The following is a 21,492-nucleotide window of genomic DNA, read 5'->3' as shown; positions in this document are numbered from 1 at the left end:
AGGCACCCCTATATTTTATATATTGTAAAAACAAACAAACAAACAAACAAACAAAAAACAAAAAAAGTGGTCCAGGTTCATTCTTTTGCATGTAGCTGTCCAGTTTTCCTAACACTATTTCTTGGAAAGACTATCGTTTTCCCGTTGCATTTTTTTTTACCTCCTTTGACACAGATTAATTGGCCATATAATTGTAGGTTTATTGCTAGGCTATGTATTCTGTTGCATTGATCTATGTCTATTTTTGTGCCAGTACCGTACTACTTTAGTCACTACTTTCTGCTATATCTTAATATCTGAGATTATACCTCCAGCATTGTTCATCTTGCTTAATATTTCTCTGGCTATTTAGCAACTATTGTATTCAATTCAAATTTTAGAACTTTTTATCTAGTTTGTGAAAATGCTGGCGGTATTTTGATAGTAATTTCATTAAGTATTTAGGTTGCTCTAAGTAGCATTATTTTTAAACATATACTGTGTTATTTGCCCCAGGGGTACAGATCTGTGAATCATCAGGCTTACACACTTCACATCACTCACCATAGCACACACCCTCCTCAGTGTCCATCACTCAGTCATCCTATCCCTAAACCCCCAGTCCCCAGCAACCCTCAGTTTCTTTCCTGAGATTAAGAGTCTCTTATGGTTTGCCTCCCTCCTGATCCTATCTTGTTTCATTTTTCTCCCCACCTACCTCCCCATAATGCCCCTGCACTGCCTCTCTAATTCCTCATATCAGAGAGATCATATGATAATTGTCTTTCTCTGATTGACTTATTTCACTCAGCATAATACCTCTAAGCATAATACTATAATACTCACTTCCATCCATGTTGTTGCAAATAGCAAGATGTTATATCTTTTGATGGCTGCATAGTATTCCATTGTGTATATACACCACATCTTCTTTATCCATTCATCTGCTGATGGACATCTAGGTTCTTTCCATAGTTTGGCTATGGTGGACATTGCTGCTATAAACATTGGGGTGCACATGCCCCTTTGGATCACTACATTTGTATCTTACGGTAAATATCCAATAGTGCGATTGCTGGGTCGTAGGGTAACTCTATTTTCAACTTTTTGAGGAACCTCTATGATGTTTTCCAGAGTGGCTACACAAGCTTGCATTTCCACCAACAGTGTAGGAGGGTTCCCCTTTCTCTGCATCCTCACCAGCATCTGTCATTTCCTGACTTGTTAATTTTGTCCATTCTGACTGGTGTGAGGTGGTATCTCACTGTGGTTTTGATTTGTATTTCCCTGAGGTAGCTTAGGCATTTTAACATTTATTCTCCCAATCCATGAACATGGAATATTTTTCTTTGTGTCATCTTCAATTTCTTTTATCAGTGTTTTACAGATTTCAACGTATAGGTCTTACACCTCTTTGGTTAAGTTTATTCCTGCTATTTTATTCCCTTTGATGCAACTGAAAATGGGGTTGTTTCTTAATTTCTCTTTCTGCTATGTGATCGTTAGTGTATAGAAATGCCAGAAATTAAATTATTTTCTTAATTTTATATTCAGATTGTTTATGTCAATGGCATAAAAACACAACTGTTATTAGTCATTGATTTTATATCCTGCAACTTTGCTAAAGCGGTTTATAGCTGCAAAAAGGAAGTGGTAAGAACAGAATCTTCTTGTTAATAGCTCCAGTTAGCAGCATTATTTTTCTTTTAGTTTTTACTAAGATTTTTTTTTTTAGTTTTTGCTAAGATTATATGTCACATAATATTTTTAAATAGTATCTTAATTTTGATTTTAATAGAAATCACTTTCTAATAATATCTTCCCTGTGTTTGTAGATAGACCATAGGTGAGATATATTATACAAAAAAAATATAATACTCCTTAAGAAATAGGAAGTAATAACTGGACCACTTACCTACTACACACAAAAACAAATTCAAAGGGATGAAAGACTGAAATGTGAAACATGAATCCATCAAAATCCTATAGGGGTGTACAGGCAGCAACCTCTTCTATCTTGGTCACAGCAACTTCTTGCTAGACACATCTCTAAAGGCAGTGGAAACAAAAGCAAAAATGAACTGCTGGGACTTCATCAAGATAAAAAGTTTATGCACAACAAAGGCAATAGTTGAGAAAACTAAAAGAGAACCTATGGAACCGGAGAAGATATTTGCAAATGACATATTAGATAAAGTGCTGGTATCTAAGACCTATAAAGAACTTATTAAACTCAACACCCCAAAAACAAGTAATCCAATCAAGAAATGGGCAAAAGACATGAATGGACATTTCTGCAAATAAGACATCCAGATGGCCAACAGACACATAAGAAGATACTCCACATCACTTGACATCAGGGAAATACAAATCAAAACCACAGTGAGATACCACCTTACACCAGTTAGAATGGACAAAATTAACAAAAGAGTAAACAACATGTGTTGGAGAGGATGTGCAGAAAGGGGAACCCTCCTACACTGTTGGTGGGAATGCAAGCTGGTGCAGCCACTCTGGAAAACAGCATGGAGGTTCCTCAAAAAGTTGAAAATAGAGCTACCCTATGACCCAGCAATTGAATGACTACTTACCCAAGGGATATAGAAATATGAATTCAAATGGATACCTGTACCTCAATGTTTATAGCAGCATTATTGATGATAGCCTAATTATAGAAGCAGCTCAGTGTCCACATACGGATGAATGGATAAAGAAGATGTAATGTTCTTTGTATGGAATATTACTTAAGTATAAAAAAGAATGAAATCTTGCCATTTGCAATGATGTGGATAAAGCCAGAGAGTACTTTGCTCAACAAAAATAGTTACTCAGAGAAAGACAAATACTATATGATTTCAGTCATATGTGGAATTTAAGAAACAAAATAGATGAAGTAGGGGGAAATAACTAAAAAGAGAGACAAATGATAAAGTGGACTCCTAACACTAGAGAATAACCTGAGGGTTGCTGGGGGGAGTTGGGCTGGGCATTGGATTAAATGGATGAAGGCCATTAACAGTCAATTAGAAGCCTTCACCACTTTAGTTGTCTGCAATCAAAGAAGCTGTCACCACATCAAACTCTGGTTTTCCTCCAAAAACCTTTTGTTCTGAACAAGCTCTCTCAGCTTCCTCCTTTTCTGTGTATAGTAGGATGTTCTTTTTGTTCATCCTCTGGACTTGGCTACGGTTCACCAGAGTTTGGTCGTTCCCAAATTGCAATTTCCTCTGATATTCCTGAATAAATTCTGTTTTGCTGGCTGTTATCACTTACCTTGTCTTTAAGGTTGTTCTTGTAAACGGATGACAATATCCACAAAACTAAACAAAACAAAACAGGGGCACCTGGGTAGCTCAGAGGGTTAAGCCTCTGCCTTCAGCTCGGGTCATGGTCTCAGGGTCCTGGGATTGAGTCCCACATGGGGCTCTATGTTGAGTGGGGAGCCGTTTCCCCCATCTCCCCGCCTGCCTCTCTGCCTACTTGTGATCTCTGTCAAATAAATAAATAAGTAAAATCTTAAAAGAAAACACATTATTAGAATAACTGAATTTAGTATGACACTAACTGAAGCTAGCAAGGCACAAGATCAATACAGAAAAATCAATTATATTTCTTCTTCTTCTTCCTTTTTTTTTTTTTTTAAAGATTTTATTTGTTCATTTGACAGAGAGATAGAGAGAGAGCACAAGTAGGCAGAGCAAGAGGGAGAAGCAGGCTTTTTACTGAGCAAGGAGCCTGATGCAGGACTTGATCCCAGGACCTGGAATCATGACCTGAGCAGAAGGCAGACGCTTAACAACTGAGCTACCCAGGTGCCCACAGAAAATCAATTACCATACACTAGCAATAAACAATAAAAAAATGAAATGTTTTAAATTCCACTAACAATAGCATATAAAATAAAATGATGTGGAATAAATTAATAAAAGAAGTATAAAATGTGTACATTTAAAATGATAAATCTTTTAAAAATTTTTACTTATTTGACAGGGAGAGAGAGAGAGAACACAAGCAGGGGGAGTGGGAGAAGGAGAAGTAGGCTCTCCAGTGAGCAGGAGCCCAACGCGGGGCTTGATCCTAGGACCTTGGGATCATGACTGGAGCTGAAGGAAGAAGCTTAATGGCTAAGCCACTTAAGAGCCCCTAAAATTACAAAACTTTTTTGAAACAAACTAAAGAAGGTCTAAGTAAATCAGAAGACATCCTTTGCTCATGAATTAGAAAACTTTAATATTGTTAAAAGGGCAATATGCCCAAAACTTCTCTACAGATTCAACACATTTCCTATCTAAACTTTAGCTGACTTCTTTGGAAAAATATACAAGTTGATAAAAAAATTCATATGGAAATGCAATAGACATACAATAGCTAAATGAATACTGAAAAACTCACCTTTCCTGGGATGCCTGAGTGGCTCAGTTGGTTAAGTTGGTCATGATCCCAGGGTCCGGGGATCAAGCCCTGTATCAGGCCCTTCGCTCGCTGGGGAGCCTGCTTCTTCCTCTGTCTGCCTCTTCCCTGCTTGTGCATGCTCTCTCTCTCTGACAAATAAAATAAATAAAAATCTTTTAAAAAAAGCAATGAAAAAAATAAAAAAGAAAAACTCCCTTTTCCCGATTAAAAACATACAACAAAACTACAGTGACCAAAACAATGTAGTATTGGTATTAGGATACACATATAAATTAATGAAATAGAATTACTAATTTGGGGAAAAAATGTATGGAAGGCAAATCAACTTTCATCAAAGGTGCCAAGACCCATCAAGACATAATTATATCTTCATGAAATTGTGTTGTCACAACTGGATACCCACACAAAAAGGTATACAGTTGGGCCACTAAAATACAGTACACATAAAGGTGACTTCTCATGTAAAATCTGAAATTATAAAACTTTCAGAAGAGAGTACAAGGGAATATATGTGACTCTGGGTTAGTAAAGCCTCTCCCTTTTAAATCACTGAGAATCCAAGTGACAAAAACAAAATACAGCAGACAGTAATCACATTAAACATTTATACTTCAAAGGCCATGACTGGAGAGGCAAAAAGACAACAGAATTGGAAAAAGCTTTTTGTTTTTTGTCTTTTTGTAGATCACTCATACTCCTTTTTTTTTTTTTTAAGATTTTATTTATTTATTTGTCAGAGTGAGCACAGGCAGACAGAGTGGCAGGCAGAGGCAGAGGGAGAAGCAGGCTCCTGCTGAGCAAGGAGCCCGACGTGGGACTCGATCCCAGGATGCTAGGATCATGACCTGAGTCGAAGGCAGCAGCTTAACCAACTGAGTCACCCAGGTGTCCCACTCTTTTCTTTTTTAAACATTTTATTTATTTATTTGACAGAGATCACAAGTAGGCAGAGAGACAGACAAAGAGAGAGGGAAGCAGGCTCCCCACTGAGCAGAGAGCCCCATGTAGGACTCAATTCCAGACCATGACTTAAGCGGAAGGCAGAGGCTTAAGACACTGAGCCACCCAGGCGCCCCTAGATCACTCATACTCTTACAGCAGAAAATATTTAGATTATTTAAAAAAAACACCACTAAACAACAAAAAGGCAAACAATCCAATTTTAAAATGAGCAAACAGCTTGAAAAAATATTTCTCTAAAGAAGACTTACAAATGGTCAACAAGCACATGAAATTTTTCATAATTTTTAGTAATTCAGAAAATGCAAATCAAAAGTGCATGAGATACTACATTAACAGTAAGATGAACATATGAACATACCAGTAAGACAACAATTGTGTTGTAAAGAAGTGAAAATCAGAATGTTTTACACATCTGGTGTGAATTAGGTTCATAGAGTTAATTTGGAGAATAGACTGGCAGTTTCTGAGAAGTTTAAACACAGAATTACCAAATAACCCAGCAATTATAAAACATACACATGTAAAAAATCTGTAAACAAATGTTTATAGTAACATTACTCATAGTTAAAAGTAGAAACAACTCAAATGTTCACAAACTGAAGAATAAAAAAAATGTGGTATATTTATACAATGGAATATTATCCTGTCATTAAATATAAAATTATGATTTGCACACCTCAAATGAAATGTTTACATTCACTTACAAATGCTTAACATAGCCAATCTTGTGGAATTTTGAAAAATATTACAACATGGGTGAATCTTAAACCATTATGCGAAAGTAAGGAAGCCAGACACAAAGGAAAAAGCCAGGTACATACTTCATGATTCCATTTTTAGGAAATATCCAATATTGAAATCTATAGTAACAGAAAATTGATTAGTGCTTGTGAGGGAGTGGGATGTGACTGCCTATGTATATGGGGCTTCTTGCTGAAGTAATAAAATGTTCTGGAATTTGACAGTGGTCAGAGTTAAACAACTGTGTAAATAAACAAAATTGTATACTTTAAGATGGAGAATATTATGAGAATATTATGTTTTGTGAATTCTATCTCAATAAACCTGTTTAATAAAAAGTGATTCTAGGATTATGGGGGGGAAGTAGAACTAAGCCTATGAAAGATTAATAGTATAAGGTAATCCATGGCAAATCTGATTTTATGAAATATAAAAGAAAAATGTACATGAAATGCTAGAAGGTAAAAACAAGATGAAAATGATGAAATAAACATTTAAACATAATATACTTAACCTAATAAATTAATAGTGCTGATAACCTAGGTCAAGTGGATAAGCTTTTGGAAAAAAGAAATAACCAAGAATAGTGTTAAATGAAACAGTATTTCAGTCACATCAAGAAACCTAAAAGCAAAAATTTCTCTTCCACTGTCAAAATGGGGCATAACAGTTAATTTTTTAGAGTAATTATTAATTAATTAATTAATTAATTAAAATCTTACCATTTATTAGAGAGAGAGAACAGAGGAAGAGTGAGAGGGAGAAGCTGAGTCCTCACTGAGCAGAGCCCATTGAGCTGAGCCAAAGGCAGAAGCTTAACTACTGAGCCATCAGGTACTCAAGGGTAACTTTTTTTTTTTTAAGATTTTATTTATTTATTTATTTGAGAGAGAGAAAGAGAGAGAGAGAGAGAGAGAGATCACAAGTAGGCAGAGAGGCAGGCAGAGAAGAGAGGGGGGGAAGCAGGCTCCCACCAACTGAGCAGAGAGCCAAATGCAGGGCTGGTTCCCGGGACCCTGAACCTAGAACGGGGATCCCAGGACCCTGAGACCATGACCTGAGCCACAGGCAGAGGCTTAACCCACTGAGCCACCCATGCGCTCCCAAGAGTAAATTCCCTCCTCCACCCCAACAGTAAATTTTAAGGAACAAATGGGTACTTCCTTACTTTGCAATCCTTCAAACGCATAGATTAAGAAGATACTGCAAAATATATTTCACAGTGTAAAACTTAATCTTAGTAATTGGAAGACAAGAAATTATAGCAAATTTCTCATATAAACATAGAAGTAAGACATTGGGAAAAAAAATTGTACATAGCTAACTCTAACAGCTTTTGAGATAACACTTCACAATTAATTGTAATTTGAGAAATAACCAGGGCAGTGATTCCATCTTTTTAGAGACCAACGTAGTAATAACAAGGAATAAGGTGTAGTTTGCCTAGTCATTCCAAATTAGAGTTTCCTGGGGGTTGTGATCACAACAATTTACTCTTTTTTACGAATATGGTATTTCTCTGAGAAATAGGACCAGGTATTTTATTTCTATTTGATACTTTAGTATTTGGTACGTTTTGTTTGGTAGCTGTCATAGTGTTTGTGTATGTTCAATAAGGGGACTGCTCTTCCACAAGGCAACTAGGTTTTTGATTTTTTGTTTCTTATTTTCCTAGCCCGGTTCTTTTATTTGATTGTATGGATAGTTAGGAATTGCAAAACGGACTACGTAATTATTTGAGTAGGTCTTTGTAGTAATGCACTTAGTTTTTTATCGAATTGTTTCTAATTTTTAGGGGATGCATTTACTTGACATTTTTTATAAAAGCTTTTAGTGCCCCTCCCACTGTTTAGATATAAATGAATGAGATCTTTAGTTCGTACAAATGCAGTAAGAAAATGTATGCATGCCAACTGCGTATATTAGTGAGATAGTGTACACGAATAAAAACAATTCGTATTTTACAAATAGTTCTAGGATTGTAAAAGAGTTGTAACTCTGTTACGATAAAGCCAGGTGAGTAACTGAAAAGCCAGTAAATTTCTGGAGACTGTTTCAAGGGCTATGGGATGAGTGGTCACGTCGTCGTGGATTGGAAGGGTACAGGAACGGAACGGACTGGGCTTGCAAGTTTCCTAAATGTGGAATTTTCTGTATAAAAAACAAGTAAATGATTGACCAGTCACAGGATTTGTACGATCTTCTGTCTACTGCGCAGGAGTAACATGCGCAGTTGTGTTTAAAAAAAAAAAAAAAGATCCGGCGGTTTTATTAGTGATTGTGCTCTCCTCTTCCGTTGAAGAACTGTTTAATGTTACTGGAATGCCTGGTTTATGGCGCTTGTTTTGTTTTAGTGAACTCCATTATGTGTCTCTAGCTTTTATTAGCCCACATAGAACAGCTCCGTTTTCGAAATGCTTTAGCGCCTGAAGAATCCATCCGCGGAGCGACACGAAGTGTAAAGCAACCGGAAAAGCTGCAGGGTCAAGATGGTGGTTGTAGAACTGAAGAGTCGTGAGCAATCGCATGAATTAAAAGAACGGTAAAAGTTAAAGGAAAATAAAGGCCCTCTAGGGCCCAGGTTTCGGCGACAAAGGATTCATATGCCACCGAAGAAAGAGGAAACCATTTTTCAAATTAGCATCTGAACACGGGATGGATCCCGGGTCTGACGACTTCCTACCGCCGCCAGAGTGCCCAGTGTTCGAACCTACGTGGGCCGAATTCCGAGACCCGCTGGGCTACATCGCGAAAATCAGGCCCATTGCAGAAAAGTCGGGTATTTGCAAGATCCGTCCACCAACGGTAAGGCTTTAAAACAAAATTTGGAAATCGGATTGGAAACTATAGTACTACAAGGCCTTAATTCGTTAGTTCTTGGTGTTAAATACTGTATGCATGTATAATTTCTTGTTTTGTAAATAACCATGATACGGTGGAATCAGAGAGGTGGTTTCCAACCGTCGAACCTCGTGGGGTTATAAACATTTATTTTACAAAGAAAATAAGATAGAATTTGAAGTTGGTTGTATGCTGTGCTACAACACACGCATTTCTAATACAATAACATTTATGTTTTTTATATTTACATTGAAAAACGTTCAAATGTACTTACAAGTCTTGATATGTAACTGAAAGCAGAAAAAAAGAATTATATAGATTTTCTTATTAACCCCTGGGCCTTTGGTCTCGTGTTGTAAGAAACTCAGGTAAGAATGCGGGCGGTTGTGAAATCTTCCTTCTATTTAATTTGGTTTTCACGGACAGGTCTCTCTTCTGGATTTGTTTTACTCAAAACTGCTAACTGAAACTGTTACCTGTCCCTGAATTAAGAATGAAAACTTAACTGCGTCTAGGCTATCACTTTAAATGACGGAAATGAAAATTCAGCATGTCCTCTTACTGCACACTCATTTGTTAGATGCTTAACCTGACTACAACATTTCTTTCTTCTATTTGTACATATTTTTCTCACTACTACGAATTATGATTCTCTTCTTAAAACACTGTTGGGAGTGTGAATAAATAGTGATCCAGCTTTCAAAATCACTTCTGATCCATGTTACATTTTTCTTCACTTTAGTAAGAACCCAAACAAGTGAGTCCACATTGAGGTGTGCTTCATTACTTTCAAATTAATCTTTTAGGCCTTTTCTCAGGATTTGTTTTGTTTTTTCCCCTTGTTTTGTTGGAGGACACGTACCAAGGCATTTCAAAGGTGTTTTTTTTTTGTTGTTGTTGTTGCTGTTTTTCTTTTTCATTTACTTGATATTAAAGAGGCAACCATTTGAACATTTAGGAGCAAAAAATAGCAACCAGAAGTCTTAAAAGGGAGGAATATTATACTGAAAACAAATGGTTCTAGTTCTTGCCATCTTTATCCTTTGCTATGCCATAATAAGATCTTTTATATTCTTCTAGGACTGGCAACCTCCCTTTGCAGTAGAAGTTGACAACTTCAGATTCACACCTCGCATTCAGAGGCTAAATGAACTGGAGGTAAAATGGAAAGTCATCCGATTATGCAGGAATTTGAGCTCTGATCATGCTTTACTAATACTTATATAACTGTAGTTAACCATACACGTTTTTAAAGGAGATAATATTTGATTCTAACACCAGTTCCATTTTTTCCCAGAATATTCATCTCTTATAAAGTCTTCTGCAAAATGACAGCACATGAAGAAGAGGTTTTTTTTTTTTTTTTTTTTTTTTTTCAGAATTGAATGACATATTTTTCTGCCATAGAATGGGCTAAAATTAGGGATAGCAAGAAGACAGATTTTTTTCCTGCCAGTGCCAACATATTTTATCATTGTGGAATTTCCCTGATTTCTTCATAAGAGCAAAGTTCAGGACAGATACATGGTCAACTAAATTTTCCACTTGACTGGTGGTAGTATATAAGTTCTTGAATAAGATGGATTGTATTTGATATGGGTCAGAGTAATTAGGAAAGACAAATTTTATTTTTTAAAGCAGTCAATAGCCTGCATATTCAGCTTAGTAGTATTAAATATGGAAAGCTTATGAATGATGTGGTATTTTCTTTTGCTATTATGAGTTTTGGCCTTAGTTAAAAATTAGAAATTCCAAAATGACTTAGCATAAGAGAAGGGTAATTCAGAAATTATGGAAATTTTTGACATAACATAGAAAAATACTTCATTTTTTTCAGTGTATATAGCCTACAGCATGCTGTAAGGAAGATATTAGATTAAGCCTAAATGGTCTTGCTTAGCCTTTCCTTTACTAAACCTAAGGATGGTGCTTTAGATTTAGGGATGAAAGATTTTGACTTTGAGGCATCACTCTTTGAGCTCTCTTTTTAGATTGAAGAATCAGCTTAGTTGAGCCTTTGTTAGACACTAGTGGTAAGATAGTGAAATGTAGATTCTAGCCTAGTAGGGCACTGTAAATGTACGGAACAATACTTGTTCATTCAAGTCACATTGGACCACAGTCAAGTTAAGGAGTAAACCAGTCTCATAGGACTCTCTCTTTCCCAGGCTCAGACCAGAGTAAAACTGAACTATTTGGATCAGATTGCAAAATTCTGGGAAATCCAAGGTTCTTCATTAAAAATTCCCAATGTGGAACGGCGGATCTTGGATCTCTACAGCCTTAGTAAGGTGAGAGTACTTCTGCTTTAAAGAGGAAAAAGAAGTAAAAACCCCTGGGTAGGAAACCCTGTGGTTGAAATTTTGTGTCTCTAAGCAGGAAAGGACACAACACAGAGCTTGCCCATATTTCTTTACAAAATCTTTTCACCTTGGAACAATTGATATAGGTGGGAGTGCACAGTGCTCATATTTAACCCTCACTGCTGTTGTTTAGGTCTCTTAGTTTGCATACAGTTAATTTACACCTTTCTTATCCTTGCAGATTGTGATGGAGGAAGGTGGCTATGAAGCCATTTGCAAAGACCGTCGTTGGGCCCGAGTTGCCCAACGACTCAACTATCCGCCAGGCAAAAATATTGGCTCCCTGCTACGATCTCATTATGAGCGCATCATTTATCCCTATGAAATGTTTCAGTCCGGAGCCAACCTTGTGGTGAGGGCTCTTAGCTGATTTGGGGCCTAATATGATTTTGCTTTCTACTCTTGTCTTCCTTTTTCTGGATTGAGCTTCTTCCTGAGCAGTCAAGGTTTAGAATCTTTAGGTACATTGATGGAAATTTTGGGAATTGGCTCTGGAAAATATTGTTCAGTTTGAAAAGAAGTATGAAGTATATTTTGAAGAAGTTTTAGATATGCTAGAGCAGGTATGTGAGAATTGGAGGATTTTTTTTCTGTCTTCCTCTCTTGAAGGTTACTAGGATATTTTTATGGAGTGGCTATCAAAGTATAAGACAAAAGCATCCTCTGTGATAAAAATAATTATCTTATGGAATTATTAAGCTTTTTAAGGGTAGTGCAGATAAAAGAGAGTTAGTTTAAGGATAATATTTTGAGACTGGGTTTAACTCAAGGAGTGGGAACTAATTTGGCTGGGTATCTAAAATAACGTTTTTAAGTTTTATTTTCAGGGCATTTTGTAAAACTGTGTATATGTGAATATTTATAAATGGCTATTTTACTTAATCTGTGTAATTCTGTTGTATTTGATATTTATATTGTCCACTTTTCTGACAAAGGTATTGGAACAGCACAAGGCAAACAAAGTAAGAATAGAAGCCTAGGTTCAAACCTGGTAGTTGTTTCCAAAGACTGTTCTCCACTATGCTTTACTGCTTATATATAAGCAAATATGTAGAAGAATTCTCATTGTATGTGTGCTTTTATCACAGAAAATATAAAGGGTAAATTTGTGTAATTAAGAAGGAAGTACAGCTTTCATTGTTAGAGATTTAAGATAAAGGAATCATTTCATTATTTGCTGATTATGAATGTGACTGAATTCCTGATCTTAGGTTTTCTCATGTTCCCAGCAGTGTAACACTCACCCATTTGACAATGAGGAAAAAGACAAGGAATACAAACCCCACAGCATTCCCTTTAGACAGTCTGTGCAGCCTTCCAAGTTTAGTAGCTATAGTCGGCGGGCAAAAAGACTACAACCTGATGTGAGTGCCTTTTTTTCCCCCAAAACTTCAAAGTTTATCTAGGACTTGTTCAGTTCATATCTATAACACATTCTTTTTTTTTTTTCATGTATAGTTGGTTCAAGATGGATTTATTTGAAAATGAATGAGTTATTTTATTTTTATGGGTATTGTTTGTAATATTTTTGTTCTGGTAGTTTTGTTTTTACACATTTTAAAAACATATTCTTTTAATATAGTTTTTTTAAAAAAGATATTATTTATTTCTTTGAGAAAAACCATATTAGCGGGGAGGGACAGAGATAAAGGGCCTGACATGGTTCTCAGTCTCACGATCCATGAGATCATGGACTTGAACTGAAACCAAGGGCCTAACTGACTGAGCCATGCAGACACCCCTCTTTTTAATACAGTTTTAGGGGTTTTCTTGAATCTTGGGTTGATTCACATAGACTCTGTATTGTTGTCTATTTTTTTAATTGTTAGTTTTGTTCTGTGTTCTTTTACAAGATGGATAGTCAGCCACAAGGGAAGCTTGGGAAAAAGTTATACTCAGGAGACTTGCCACAGAGGGCCATAGTACAAAGCAAAAGCATGGGTCAGGTTGTAGGAACAGGGTAAGGGGAAAGCCTAGGTCATGGCCTTACTGGGGTTTCCCAGGGAAGGGCGAGGCACAGTAGGGAAATGGTTTAGGATTGGCTGGTTTGAACAGTTTTGGTGGACTCTAATCTATTGGAACATTCCTGTTTCCTTCCTGCCTGGTACCTGGCCCTGGGATGATTAAGGCAGAGGAATATTACGTCCTCTTGTGCCGAAGCCTAACTGAAGGTATGGCCCTCGATTGGTTGGTTTGAGTATGAAATGCAAACTCTTTGCTGGGTTCTTTGGTATTTCAGAGAATTGGCTAGCCTCAGAGGAGCAGTCTCTCCCCATCCAGGCAGGGGTTTTCATGTGTCAAACAATGTAGTATCAGAAAATTAAAAATACAGACAAGAGAGACTTAGTTTTCTATCTTGCTAAACCTGTTTTGTGAGGACCTCTGTGTGTCTCAGTCAGTTATCTGCCTTTGGCTCAGGTGATGATCTTAGGGTCCTGGGATTAAGTCCTTCATCGGGCTTCCTGCTCCTGGGGTTGTCTGTTTTTCCCTCTGCCGATCCCCTGCTTGCGCTTACATTCTCAAATAAATAAAATCTTTAAAAACAACAACAATGACCAAAAAAAACCCCATTTCTTGTGTCCACATATGTTCTCATTAAATTTTGGATATTTGTGCTTCTAAAATATATTGCATTAGGATAATGCAGTTTGCGGGGAGAGAGATGGGGTGGCTGGGTGATGGACACGGGGGAGGCTATGTGCTGTGGTGAGTGGTGTGAATCCTTTAAGCCTGATGATTCACAGACCTGTACCCCTGAAGCAAGTAATACATTATATGTTAACTAAAAAAAAAAAAAGGGTAATGCTGTTTGTTCTTAGATACTTTCTGAGTAAAACTAATACTGAATTTTAAAATATTTTAATAATCGGCTGTAGAAGGAAGAAAGATGGTGATCTAGCTCAGATTACTGCAATTTGGATAGATTCTGCATTAGTACTTTAGTTCTTCAAACAAGGAAGCATCTGATAATTATCTAAAGAAAAGTGAGCTAATAATTTGGGAATCAGTAAAATTTTTTCCAAAGTAGTAGTTATCAGTTAAGGGTACAAAATTTTTTCAAAATCGAGGAATCTTGAGATACTTTTTCTTGAGAATGAGATTGTCCAGTTTGTGGGAAAGGTCTTAAAAATTCTTAAAACTGTATGGTTACCAAAACAAATTGTACTTCCAGAACATTAAGAGGAAAAAAAGTTAAAAATAAGTTCTGCATGAAGCACAAAAGAAATAAATGCAGTGACAAATTGGGAATGATATCTTTTTTTTCCAATTTGGAGCTAGGTATATGTAATAGAAGAATGCATAGTAAGATTTTTGAAAGGATAAGAATAATACCTATTATTTCATTTAAAAAAAATTTTTAATTTTTATTATGTTGTTAGTCACCATATAGTTAGTCATATAGTATGTCATAGTTTTTGATGCAGTGTTCCATGATTCATTGTTTGTATAACACCCACCGCTCCATGCAATATGTGCCCTCCTTAATACCCATCACTGGGCTCACCCATCCCCCAACCCCTCCCCTTTGAAACCTTCAGTTTCCAGGAGTCCATAGTCTCTCATGGTTCATCTACTCCTCTGATTTCCCTCCCCCTTCATTTTCGCTTCCTTCTCATGTCCTCTGTGCTCTTCCTTATGTTCCACGAGTAAGTGAAACCATCAGATAATTGACTTATTTCACTTAGCATATTCTCCTCCAGTCCCATCCATGTTGATGCAGAAGTTGGCTATTCATCCTTTCTGACGTCTGAGTAATATTCCATTGTAAATGTGGACCACATCTTCTTTATCCATTCATCTGTTGAAGGGCATCTTGGCTTTTTCCACAGTTTGGCTATTGTGGCATTGCTGCTGTAAACATTGGGGTACCCTGTGCCTTTCTTTTAACTACATTTGTATCTTTGGGGTAAATACCCAGTCGTGCAATTGCAGGGTGATAGAGTAGCTCTGTTTTTAATTTTTTGAGGAACCTCCACACTGTTTCCAAAGTGGCTGCACCAACTTGCAGTCCGCCAACAGTGTAAGAGGGTTCCCTCTTCTCCACATTCTCTCCAACACTTGTTTCTTGTCTTGTTAATTTTTGCCATTCTAACTGGTGTAAGGTGGTATCGCTGTGGTGTTGATTTGCATCTCCCTGATGGCTAATGATGATGAACATTTTTTCATGTGTCTGTTGGCCATTTGTATATCTTCTTTGGAGAATTGTCTGTTCATGTCTTGTGCCCATTTTTTAACATGATTATCTGCTTTTTTGGGTGTTGAGTTTGAGGAGTTCTTTATAGATCTTGGATATCAGCCCTTTGTCTGTATGTCATTTGCAAATATTTTCTCCCATTCCATGGATTGCCTCTGTGTTTTGTTGACCATTTCCTTTGCTGTGCAGAAGCTTTTTGTCTTGATGAAGTCCCAAAAGCTCATTTTTGCTTTTGCTTCCCTTGCCTTTGGAGACACGTCTCGAAAGAAGTTGCTGTGGCCGATGTCGAAGAGGTTACTGCCTATGTTCTCCTATGGGATTTTGATGGATTCCTGCCTCACGTTGAGTTCTTTCATCCATTTTGAGTTTATCTTTGTGTATGTTGTAAGTGGATGGTTGACTTTCATTCTTCTGTACAGAGCTCTCCGGTTTTCCCAGCACCATTTATTGAAGAGACTGTCTTTTTTCCAAAGGATATTTTTTCCTGGTGTGTGGGAGATTAGTTGACCATAGAGTTGAGGGTCCATATCTGGGCTCTCTGTTCCATTTGATTCATCTGTGTGTCTGTTTTTGTGCCATTACCATGCTGTCTTGGTGATTGCAGCTTTGTAATAAAGCTTGAAGCCAGGCGATGTGATGCCCCAGGTTTGTTTATCTTTTTCAACATTTCCTTGGCAGTTTCGGGTCTTTTCTGGTTCCCTACGAGTTTTAGGATTGTTTTTTGAAAAATGCCCTGGTATTTCGATGGGGATGGCGTTGAAAGTACGGATAGCTCTGGGGAGGATAGACATTTCGACAGTGTTTATCCTTCTGATCTGTGAGCATGGAATGTTTTTCCATCTTTTTGTCGTCTTCAGTTTCTTTCATGAGTGTTCTGTAGTTCCTAGAGTACATATCCTTCACCTCTTCGGTTAGGTTTTTTCCAAGGTATCTTATGGTTCTCGGTGCTGGTGTAAATGGAATCGCTTCTCTGGTTTCTCTTTCTACAGTCACATTGTTAGAGTATAAGAAAGCAGCTGATTTCTGTGCATTGATTTTGTGTTCTGCCATATTGCTGAATTGCTGTATGGGTTAGGGTTAGGGTTAGGGTTAGGGTTAGGGTTAGGGTTAGGGTGGAGAATTTTGATTTTCCACCTAAGAGTATCATGTAATCTGAGAAGAGAGAGATTGACTTCTTCTTTGCCAGTTTGAATACCTTTTATTTCCTTTTGTTGTCCAGTTGCTGTTGCTAGGACTTCTAGTACTGTGTTGAACAGTAGTGGTGAGAGTGGGCATCTCTGTCGTGTTCCTGATCTTAAGGGAAAGGCTCTCAGCTTTTCCCCGTTGAGAATGAAACCCACTGTGGGTTTTTGATAGTAGATGGAATTTATGAAGTTGAGGAATGTTCCCTCTATCCCTGTAGTCTGAAGAGTTTTAATCAGGAAAGGATGCTGTATTTTGTCAGATGCCTTTTCTGCATCGGTTGAGAGGACCATGTGGTTCTTCTGTCTTCTCTTATTGATTTGTTCTGTCACATTGATTGATTTGCGAATGTTGAACCACGCTTGCATCCCAGGGATAAATCCCACCTGGTCTTGGTAAATAATCTTTTTAATGTACTGTTGGATCCTGTTAGCTAGGATCTTGTTGAGAATCTTAGCTTCTATATTCATCAGGGATATTGGTCTGAAGTTCTCCTTTTTGATGGGTCTTTGCCTGGTTTTGGGATCAAGGTAGTGGTGGCTTCATAGAAAGAGTCTGGAAGTTTTCCTTCTGTTTCTGATTTTTGGAACAGCTTCAGTAGAGTAGGTATGATTTCTTCTTTGAATGTTTGGTAGAATTTCCGTGGGAAGCCATCTGACCCTAAACTCTTGTTTTTTGGGAGGTTTTTAATTAATGTTTCAATTTTGTTATTGGTCATTGGTCTATTCAGGTTGTCAGTTGTCCCGTTTCAGTCTTAGAAGTTTATAGGTTTCTAGGAATGCATCCATTTCTTCTAGGTTGCTTAGCTTACTGGCATATAGCTGTTGATGATAATTTCTGTTAATTGTTTCTATTTTATTGGTGTTAGTCATGATCTTTCCCCTTTCATTCCTGATTTTATTAATTTGAGTCCTTTCTCTTTTTTGGTTAAGTCTGGCCAGTGGTTTATTAATATCATTAATTCTTTCAGAGGACCAACTTCTGGTTTTTGTCGATGTGTTCGGCTGTATCTCTGGTTTGTAATTCATTGATCTCCGCTCTGATCTTAATTATTACCCTTTTTGTGCATTGGTTGGGCTTAATTTTTTTATTCTCCAATTCTTTGAAAGTATAAAGGTAGTTTGTGTATTTGGGATTTTTCTGTATTTTTGAATGAGGCTTGGATGACTCTCTATTTCCCCTTTAGGACCGCCTTTGCCATAGCCCGTAGGTTTTGGACCGATATGCTTTCGTTCTCATTGGTTTTTATGAATTGTTTAAGTTGTTCTTTGATTTCCTGGTTGACCCAAATGTTCTTTTTTTTTTTTTTTTTTTTTTTAAGATTTTATTTATTTATTTGACAGAGAGAGATCACAAGTAGACAGAGAGGCAGGCAGAGAGAGAAAGAGAGAGGGAAGCAGGCTCCCTGCTGAGCAGAGAGCCCGATGCGGGACTCGATCCCGGGACCCTGAGATCATGACCTGAGCTGAAGGCAGCGGCTTAACCCACTGAGCCACCCAGGCAAAGACCCAAATGTTCTTAAGCAGGATGGTCTTTAGCTTCCGAGTGTTTGAGTTTTTCAAAACTTTTTCTTGTGACTGAGTTACAGTTTCAAGCCACTGTCGTCTAATATGCAGGGAATAATCTCAGTCTTTTGGTATTGGTTGAGACCTGATTTGTAACCCAGTATGTGGTCTGTTTTGGAGGAAGTTCCATGTGGATTCAAGAAGAATGATTATTCTGTTGTTTTAGAGTGGATTATTCTGTACATATTTCTAAGTTCATCTGGTCCAGTGTGTCATTCAAAGTTATGTTTTTGTTGATCTTCTGTTTAGGTGATCTGTCCAGTGCTGAGAATGCAGTGTTAAAATCTCCTACTATTAATGTATTATTGTCAATCTGATTCTTTATTTTGGTTAACAGTTGGGTTATGTAGTTGGCTCTTCCTATGTTGGGGGCATAGATACTTACAGTTGTTAGATCTTCTTGTTGGTTAGACCCTTTACGAATGATAGAGTATCCTCTGGATCTGTTATTACAGTGTTTGGTTTAAATTCTAGTTTGTCTGATACAAGAATTGCTACCCTGCTTTCTTTTGAGTCCCATTGGCATGACAAATGGTTCTCCATCCCATTTCAGTCTGGATGTATCTTTGGTTCAGAATGAGTCTCTTAGATAACATATGGTTGGGTCCTGTCTTTGTATGCAGTCTTCAACCCTGTGCAGTTTTGTGGCAGCATTTAGGCTGTTCACGTTGAGGGTTACTAATGAAAGGTACAGATTTATTGTCATCCTCTTGTCTGTGCAGTTCCTATTTCTGTGGATTGTCTCTGTAAATTTCTGGTCCATATTCCTCTCAGCGTCTTTGTCCTTTTATAGAATCCCCCCTTAATATTTCTTGCAGAGCTGGTTTAGTGGTCACATATTCTTTCATCTTTTGCCAGTCTCGTAAGCTCGTTTTCTCTCCATCTATTCTGAATGACAGCCTTGCCAGATAAAGAGTCCTTGGCTGCATGGTCTTCTCATTTAATAACCTGAATATGTCTTGCCAGCCCTTTTTGTTTTGCCAGGTCTCTGTGGATAGGTCTGATGTTATTCTGATGTCCCTACGCTGTATGTAAGGAATCCCTTCCTCCTAACTGCCCTTGGATGGCGTCCTTGGTTCTAAGATTTGTTTTCTGAGTTTTCTGTTCTCTTTGATCTTGGGAGGGGTCTTCTCTGCCTCTAGGACGCAAATGCTGGTTTCCTTCCCCAGGCTAGGGAAGTTCTCAGCTCCAATTTGCTCAAATACATCTTTTAGTCTCTCTGTCTGCCCCCTCAGGGATCCCAGTAATTCTGACATTGTAACATTTCATGGTATTGTTGAAAATATATCTCCTAGTCTTCTCTTTTGCCTTACCGCCTCAGTGATCCCAAGAATTCTGACATTGGAATGTTTCCTAGTGTCATTGATTTCTCTAAGTTTGTTCTCATGGATTTTAAACTGTTTACTCCAGGCCTCCTCCTCTTCCTTCCTATCAGTTTATCTTCTAGATCACTAATTCATTCTTCTGCCTCATTTACCCTAGTTGTTAGAGTATCTGGTTTAGACTGCATTTCATTTTTAAGTTTGGCCTGATTAACTCTCATTTCTGCCCTTAGAGATTCTATGCTGCTGTTAATGGTTTTCTCAAACCTAGCTATTGTCTCATAATTCTTGCCCTGAAGTCTGTTTCTGACATCTTGCTTATATCCATATCCATTAAGTCTGTGGGAGAGGCTTTGGGTGTTTTCTTTGTTGGGAGTTCCTCCTCCTAGTTATTCTCGAGTTGTGGTTGAGAGGATGTACAGTCGAAAATATCAACCACAGTCCAGGCAAGGTGCACTCTCAGAGATTCAGAAGAATTGGAAGCCACCACCAAAAAAATTTTTCAAAACTTTTTTTTTTTTTTAAAGATTTATTTATTTATTTATTTATTTGACAGAGATCACAAGTAGGCAGAGAGGCAGGCAGAGAGAGAGGGGGAAGCAGGCTCCCCGCTGAGCAGAGAGCCTGATGCGGGGCTCGATCCCCGGACCCTGGGATCATGACCTGAGCCGAAGGCAGAGGGTTTAACCCACTTAGCCACCCAAGCGCCCCCAAAACTTTTTCTTGTGATTGAATTCAGTTTTAAAGTATTGTGATCTGAGAATATATAGGGAATAATCTCAGTCTTTTGGTATGGTTGAGTCCTGATTTGTGACCCAGTATGTGGTATATTCTGAAGAAAGTTCCATGTACACTCGAGAAGAATGAGTATTCTGTTGTTTTAGGGGGGAATGTTCTGTATATATTAATGAGGTCCATCTGGTCCAGTTTGTCATTCAAAGCTCCTGTTTCTTTGTTGAATTTCTGCTTAGATGATCTGTCTGTTGCTGAGAGCGGCATTAAGATCCCCTACAATTAATGTATTCTTAATCAGTATATCTCTTTATTTTGATTAACAGTTGGCTGATATAGTTGGCTGCTTCCATGTTGGGGGCATAAATATTTACAGTTATTAGATATTATTGTTGGATAGACCCTTTAAAATTGATGTAGTGTCCTGTATCTCTGACTACTGTCTTTAGCTTAAGATCTGATTTGTCTGATCTGAGAATTACTACCTCAGCTTTCTTTTGAGGCCCATTGGCATGAAAAATGGTTCTCTATCCCTTCACTTTCAGTCTGGATGTATCTAGGTTCAGAATGAGTCTCTTTTAGGCAGCATATGGATGGGTCCTGTCGTTTTATCCAGTCTGCAACCCTGTGCCCTTTTATGGGAGCTTCTAGGCCATTCATGTTAGAGTGATTATTGAAAGATATGATTTTATTGTCATCATGTTGCCTGTGAAGTCCTTGTTTCTATAGATTGTCTCTATATATCTGAGTTCTGTATCACTCTTGGAGTCTTTCTCTTTTTATAGAACCCTTTTAATATTTCTTGCAGGACTGGCTTGGTCTTCACATATTCTCAGTTTGTGCCAGGCTTGGAAGCTCTTTATCTCTCCATCTGTTCTGAATGACAGCTTTGCCAGATAAAGAATTCTTGGGTGCATGTTCTTCTCATTTAGTACCCTGACTGTGTCTTGCTATCCCTTTCTGGCTTGCCGGGTCTCATGGACAGGCCTGATATTATTCTGATGTTCTTCCCTTCGTACCTAAGGAGTCTCTTCCCCCTAGCTGCCCTTAAGATGGTTTCTTGGTTCTAAGATTGAGGAGTTTCACTATAACATGCCGGGGCTTTGGTCTGTTCTCCTTGATCTTGGGAGGGGTCCTCTCTGCTTCTAGTACAGGAATGCTTGTTTCCTTCTCCAGATTAGGGAAATTCTCATCTG

The 21,492-nt window shown here is 37.8% G+C and overlaps 2 protein-coding genes across 2 annotated transcripts in view; one reads left to right on the top strand and one right to left on the bottom strand.

Annotated features, from left to right (window-relative positions):
- The window catches only part of LOC111139964 (lysine-specific demethylase 5D), a 43,514-nt gene extending 40,365 nt beyond the window's left edge, over positions 1-3,149 (bottom strand). Inside the window, exon 1 of the mRNA XM_022492358.1 lies at positions 3,051-3,149. Within this exon, the coding sequence (XP_022348066.1) occupies positions 3,051-3,149 (99 nt within the window). The remainder of the gene's footprint in view (positions 1-3,050) is intronic.
- A 5,208-nt stretch (positions 3,150-8,357) lies between these two features.
- The window catches only part of LOC111139963 (lysine-specific demethylase 5C-like), a 46,628-nt gene continuing 33,493 nt past the window's right edge, over positions 8,358-21,492 (top strand). The window contains exons 1-6 of the mRNA XM_022492357.1: positions 8,358-8,901; positions 10,018-10,095; positions 11,106-11,228; positions 11,482-11,652; positions 12,530-12,664; positions 13,429-13,491. Coding sequence (XP_022348065.1) covers positions 8,752-8,901; positions 10,018-10,095; positions 11,106-11,228; positions 11,482-11,652; positions 12,530-12,664; positions 13,429-13,491 — 720 coding nt within the window. The 5' untranslated portion in view covers positions 8,358-8,751. The remainder of the gene's footprint in view (positions 8,902-10,017; positions 10,096-11,105; positions 11,229-11,481; positions 11,653-12,529; positions 12,665-13,428; positions 13,492-21,492) is intronic.

The sequence above is a fragment of the Enhydra lutris genome, unplaced genomic scaffold, assembly GCF_002288905.1.
Source record: "Enhydra lutris kenyoni isolate GAN:26980312 unplaced genomic scaffold, ASM228890v2 scaffoldscaffold130, whole genome shotgun sequence".
Classification (NCBI taxonomy): Eukaryota; Metazoa; Chordata; class Mammalia; order Carnivora; family Mustelidae; genus Enhydra; species Enhydra lutris.
The sequence above is the reverse complement of the archived record's forward strand: the minus strand, read 5'-3'. Positions and strand labels throughout refer to the sequence as shown.